Here is a 6,330-nt window from a genome sequence, read left to right as displayed (position 1 = left end):
TATATATATATATAAAAATATATACACATACACACACATATATGAGCTGCAGAAGTTCTCTCACCTCCAGAAGAAGTAAACTTCCAATTCCAGTATGTAATTGTGCACGATGCTGTACTTCGTATTTTCTAGGGATGCACTTTAAGTACGCTAGCAGAAATCTGTGATAAAGCTGCTCTACAAGCCCCACCCAAACCAAAGTATGCCATATAATTAGCTTTGACAAAATTCACGTCCAGGTATACTTTAATCATGAGATGTAACAATCCAGCAGTTCCACCGAACTGGTTAATGTTCCTATGCGAACGTTTTATAAAGAAAGCAACATGTTTAAATTGTAAGCTTCATGTAATAGAAAACAGTAAAATTGTATCTACGAACTTTAAAGCGGTCACTCTGATGAACAACATTAGAGACACGGGCATGGGAGGCGGGTTCGTAATATCTTAACTATGTAACCATTAGGAGGTGGAGAGTCCCTTAGAAAAGGGGGATTAATTAATTTCAAACAAACATTGCTGAAGCACACCAAGGCAAGTCTCTCTCTCTGGGGCAAAAAGGAAGAGGCAATGGTACAGCCTTGGCAATGCCAACCAACACCAACAAGAGCTGCTTGGTCTGCAACAGCCTCTAGAAAGAGGACACACCTGCCTCACGCCCCACACCGAGCTAACAAAGGAAAGAGAACTTTTTCACATTTCAGTTTATTAAAAAGGGATACCATAAACAAGACCTGTACAAAAAAAAATAGCCGAAATTGCCCAGAATTTGGTAACAGTTGCGCGGTGAGAAGTTATCGTCTTGGGCCCCCTCTTCCTCTTCCACGACCTCGGCCTCTGCCACGGCCTCTGCCACGGCCTCTTCCAGCAACTTGGTGGACAAAACAAAAAGGATAAACCAAGTGAGACCCAGGAATACTTTCATTTTCATTAAAACATTCTGTATCAAGCATAAACAACGTCACGTCTCATCACAGGGAAGTGATATTAAGTCAGATATTAAGTCTGGTAACGCTCACTAAGTTTCAGACAGTATTTTCACCTTTTGTGTTAGGTTTTTCAGTGTACAACTTCCACAGACTGCTGTCTGCCTTTGGCTTTGCTGCAGAAAACAGGGGGGTGTAACAGCTGGCTGCTCCCAAATGCTAGGGTAAGTCCACAAGAGAACTATGATTCCCCCACCTTTTTTTTTTTTTTTAAATCTAGTTTTTCAGGCATCAGAAAAAGCATATGCAAATCAAGAGTATTTTCTTACCATTCATTACAGTGGAAAAGATACTTTTTTTGCCACACCTCGTACCGTGGTTTATAAAGTACTCTGCTACAGGGAAATGCGAGTTTTAACACGCTGTGAGATTCCCAAGCTCAGCCTTTCCCCTGCGAAAGGGCAGCATTTCGAAAGGATCCCACCACCAAAGAGCTCCTACGGTTTTCAATGATGCCTCTGCCAATTTCAGACGTGATTCTCAGGCCAAGGTCAAATATCGCTATTGAATGGTGAAGGGAAGACAGAATCACAGAATAATTCAGGCTGCAAGCAACTGCTGGAGGTCATATGGTCCATATGGTGGTAGTGTGTCATTTCACCCCCTTTTCCTAAAGGAACACAACCTGTCCCAGCAGGTCGCAAGGCCACCTACAAACTTTTGACATTACTGGTTCATTCCAAACAAGTTGGTCAGTGCAGGGCTCAAAAAGGTACTTAAAATTCTGTGGAAGTGGGTGGCTGGGTAAGAGACACACACCAGCATCCACACTCCAGACGCCAGCTGTAACAACTGCTCTGTGTGTAGGTTAGAATATGGTTAGATTATGTTAATGGGCACGAGAGGAGCAAAACACTTTCAGGAGCTTTACCCTTACTCTCCATAAAGACAGCAGCCATACCACTCGCACTTTGGGATGCACACACCGGAGGGTTCCGTATACCATTTCAATACGGTAAGCACACCAAATCATAATGTACGCATGGATCAAAGACCGCAGATCCAAATACTTAAATGCTAATTACAGGAGAAATGGTATGACATTATTTTAGAGCACGATTAGCTCTCACTTACAACTCAGAATTTTAAAAACACACAGATTAACTGTTAGGCAAAATATATAGTGCCTGTACACAACGTACAGATTTTCTGGGGTTTACTGGATATTAATCTTTAATAGTGTGGATTACAACTGAATTACAACTGAATTACTCTCTATACCGTTAAGCTTCCAGGGAAAAGGTTTTTGTTGAACAGCCTTTTGAAAAAAAAGGTTCCAGGAAGAGCACAGAGCAGAACAGTACCGGGAGCCATGGTTAGAGAGCTGCTCGTCGGAGCACAGCCTAGGCTCCCTCAGATTCTCAAGTCTCTCACATCCAGCTCTCTGACAGACCATTTTTATCCCCTACCAAGTGAGAGTTCAGTGAAGCACTCAGCACTGTTCAAGAGGCTGCTCTGCACTTTCTTATCGAGTCATGTGAAGTTCCCCATACAAACTGGGTAAACACAGCAGACGTTTGGAGAAGAGGAAATGTAAATCTCTTTGGTCTCCACTCCGAGACTGTGATAGGTTAAGATTTACTCAAGCTTAAAAACATTTACATTTTTAAAAACAGATGTATGAAAAGACATACATATAATTTCACATGAAAGAAAGCTCTATAGATGCTAAGGAGGTGGGCAAGGCAGACGTAGCCATCTCAAAGATGAAAGAACAACTGCCAAATGCAGACATTAAGACACTCAAATCTGATGTCTTCACATTCAGAGTACTAAAATGCATACAAAGGCAGAACAAATGCAGACCGAGAAAGCACAAACTAACCTGCTTCTCTTTTCTTGGACTTGACTTTTGGTTCAACATCCACTAGCAAAGTATCCAGAGGCAAACTGTCTGGCAGAATGAAGTATCGGATGTTATTCCCTCGAATACTCAGCGTCTCCAGCTGTACAGGTTCTCTGTTCTTCAGTGTCATTTTCACTGCTTTGAGATGGGTATTCATACTGACGTCCACTCCTGAAACAACACAAGTCTCGTTTCAGGGATAAAAGCCTGTGAGATGGTCCCTTGTTGGCTATTTTTAAGTATGTGCACGCTTCGAGATTTATGGCTGCCACTCATTAATTCCCCCTCTAGCTGAAGGAAACTACATGTCTTTTTCTTTCTTAAATTACGCTCACCTTCAACACCTCATTGCTAGAGCTCTTTGTCTAGGTCCTGGCAACAGCAATTTTGTAAATGGTTAAAACAATTCCTTTGAACAACAAATAAACTGCCGCTTATTACTAAAGTCTAATACTTGTCTTTTTACTCCTTCAAAAAGAAGCAAGACAAACCTTTGAGGAGGAAAAATAACTTGATCATTTCTGTAAGACTTAGAAAAATCCAACTGATAAAATACATCTAACATCAGTGTGGTATCTTCTATGAAGGTACATAAAATACACTACTGTAAGGAACAATCACTGCGGTTACAAACTCCATGAAGAGCCAGGATGTAAGAATTGTATGGAATCAGTACTGTGCCCACCATGTTGTGCTACGCGTAATTTTAAACTGGAAAAAAGTCTCAGTTGGATGCATGTACTGAAGAACAGCCCTGAAAAGCATTCAAAAAAAAAAAAAAAAGAAAAAAGTCCTATTTTAGCTTTTATTTTGCGCATCACAAGCCCTGCAAGGTATTTGATCTCAAACTATAAAGATCAAAATGAGAGCAACTTTTTCAGATCAAAAACGTATGCAAAAGATGGGAATTGTAGTTTACAAACACCTGCTGATTCAGTGACAGGGCACCTGCACCAGCAAAATTTTAATGTGTTCGAACTTCTGTAAAACAACACTTTGGGGTAAAAATAATTATCATCTCGTTTCATAAATGCAGAAAGACAAACTGTAAGATGTCTTACCAAGGTAAATAACACAAGTGAGCGGCAGGACAGAACCAGAAGAACTGCTGTGCTGTGCTTATTCCGTGTATTTTTCTGTCCTTTCCCCTTCTAGATTTTACACAGCTCCCCAGCACCTGCACCCCACCTGACCCTCCTTGGTTTGAGTAAGGTATCCATCACATGAAACCTGCCCCTTCAGCAAGCCTGCTCTGGCCAACTGACAGTTGGTTAGGTTTGCAGAAGGCACAGCAATTACAAACATTGTTCACGCGTCAGCGTAAAAGGAAGACTGTCATTTTAGAAAGATGGATTGCATTCAAAGCTTTCACAGATTCTTAGCAGAAAACGAGAGAGACTTTGCTCAACAATTAAGCCTGCAAGAGCACCAAGGTCAGGAGACAAGCTGTTAGTTTCCCTCCTGCCTTGCTGGGCTCAACAGAGCATGCCACAATCGGATACCAGGGTGGTGCATTCAGGTCTAATCAAAGCTGATGGTTCTGACCGCAAAATAATGCCAGTTTTGAACTTTGCCAAATCTCAACAGACTGCTGCTGGCCAAAAAAGCACCTAACCAATCCCCTGGAATACAACTCTGCCAAGTCTGGATTTTATTTTTTTAACAGTGTCTGGGTAGAAAAGCTGCTAAAAGCAGCCTGGGGTGAGCGAAGGAACAGAGATCAAGCGTGTTCATTGGCTTAGCTGTAAGGGTTTGCTTCATTAAATACAATGCTCCCCACCTGCACACCTGATTGTCTCTAAAGCAATGCTAACATGAATATTCTCAGAACAGTATCCCTCACTGGCATTACTAAAGCAAACAAAATAGCCCGCATATTTTTCAATACATATGAGAACCACATCATGAACCACAAAGGCTTTTCCTACACCTTTTGGTTCAGCGATGCAAAGAAGCACCTGATAGACAGTAACACCCACAAACTTCTACGATAGACCACTGGCAACACCAGGGGACCAGATTCTCAACACCAGGATTCCTTTTTGCCCTGTATCCCCCATCAAGCTATGTGTTTTCAAACCCGTTTCGTGAAGTCAATGCAAATATATGCAAAGATACTTCTTCATATAAGTCCACCTTAACCACAGCAAAAACATGCTCAACAGAAATAATTCATTTTTTTAGATTAGAATTGCCTACACACAAAATGTAACCGATTTAAGACCACATCATCACTTAACATTTGCCATTTATCTCTGCTACCATTAAAAAAGTAAGTCCCTCTTCTAGCAATTCAGCTGTAATGTTTTTATTGCTTATTGCAATTTCACAGGTGAAAGTCAGATGTACTGAAACATCTCAGAAAAATTTAGCTGTATATCCACTACCAGTTTGATCTGGTAGTAAAACTTCCTCACGAACATTACCGTGGGGCTAAAATTCTAAGAGCATAATACCATGCTTACACCAGCTTTGCCAACGGTTTGGAAAAGTTTACTTCCTTCACCCCCAAGCCTGTTTGTAAGCAAAGCCTGCAGTCAGGCTGCTCAGGACTACAGGAATTTGCTGCCTCCCAGCAGCACCTTATAAACAGAAGGCTTATTACAAAATAAATCAACAGTGTAAGTTTGACCACAGGTGAACTCGCCCACTAGTATGTCAAAGACGGTCTGTGACCGACTGAAATGTCCAAGTATTTTTGTGGTTGCCTATGGAAAGCTGGCTGGTCACAGCTCGGCACTCTGTTCCCAGCAACTTCTGCCAATGTCGACTCTTCTGTAACAAACACACCTTGTGCTTGCACATAGAGATGCAAATTAAAAACAACACCTCCCGCGTCTTATAGAGAAGGTCCCCACGAGAAGGAGTACAAACCAAAAAACCTCAGTCCAAACCGCAGCTGCCGATTGTCTGCAGAACAGTAATAGGCAACTCTGCTGCCATCTCCCATCCTGCCCTACCTGTGATGGTTCCATGCACCTGTGTCCCGTTCTTCAGTTCAATGGTCACAGTCTCATGGCTCAGCTTCATTAGAAACCTAGGAATTAAAACCGAAATTGTTCACTCCTACACAAAGCCATGCATGTTTCACATCCTGTTACAGAAAACCAACACACACCAAGTATTCACGCGCCCTGAGCTCTCAAAGACAGCATTCCCAGCGTTCATGGATTCTGCTTAAGATGTTTAGTAGGGCATCACAGAGGAGCAAGACACAAAACCCAAGCAAACCCCACACCCTGCCTAACCCCTGGGAGCTGGGACACTTGACTGACAACTGTGGAATCCAGCATCCTATTTCTAGGCGAAATGGTCATTATTATACAAAGAAGAAAACATTTTAAAAGCCGTTAGTATCTCAGGCAGGCACGTCTAACTAAATCTGGAGGGTTTTCCCCCCAAGAGGGTGGTTTTGCTGAGCAACCTGCGCAGGCCCCGCTCCAGGAGCCCCCTCAGGCCTTGCCGAAAGCTGCGCCAGGCCGCGGCTGAGGCAGCGGCG

General features: G+C 42.5%; 1 protein-coding gene across 2 annotated transcripts; it reads right to left on the bottom strand.

The window, feature by feature from the left end:
- Window positions 1-688: 688 nt before the first annotated feature.
- SNRPD1 (small nuclear ribonucleoprotein D1 polypeptide 16kDa) lies at window positions 689-5,864 on the bottom strand. 2 transcript variants are annotated; one of them, XM_009702279.1, is made up of 3 exons: window positions 5,792-5,864; window positions 2,811-3,002; window positions 689-870 (listed from the first exon to the last, which is right to left on the bottom strand). In XM_009702279.1, the coding sequence occupies exons 1-3, from the start codon at window positions 5,859-5,861 to the stop codon at window positions 794-796; spliced, it is 339 nt and encodes a 112-aa protein (XP_009700581.1). In that variant the 5' UTR covers window positions 5,862-5,864; the 3' UTR covers window positions 689-793. The 2 variants fall into 2 exon arrangements, with proteins under 2 accessions (XP_009700581.1, XP_009700582.1); XM_009702280.1 differs by having other exon boundaries at window positions 794-870; window positions 2,811-2,879; window positions 5,792-5,861.
- Window positions 5,865-6,330: the final 466 nt, after the last annotated feature.

This window comes from Cariama cristata, unplaced genomic scaffold, assembly GCF_000690535.1.
Source record: "Cariama cristata isolate BGI_N322 unplaced genomic scaffold, ASM69053v1 Scaffold42606, whole genome shotgun sequence".
NCBI classification, from domain to species: Eukaryota; Metazoa; Chordata; class Aves; order Cariamiformes; family Cariamidae; genus Cariama; species Cariama cristata.
The sequence above is the reverse complement of the archived record's forward strand: the minus strand, read 5'-3'. Positions and strand labels throughout refer to the sequence as shown.

Excerpts from the sequence above, each read along its gene's own strand:
- SNRPD1 (XM_009702279.1), bottom strand. The coding sequence starts at position 5,861 with ATGAAGCTGAGCCATGAGACTGTGACCATTGAACTGAAGAACGGGACA. Across the intron at positions 3,003-5,791 it reads GGTGCATGGAACCATCACAG|GAGTGGACGTCAGTATGAAT; the intron begins GTAGGGCAGGAT and ends GTGTTGTTTCAG. Across the intron at positions 871-2,810 it reads GTCCAAGAAAAGAGAAGCAG|TTGCTGGAAGAGGCCGTGGC; the intron begins GTTAGTTTGTGC and ends TTGTCCACCAAG.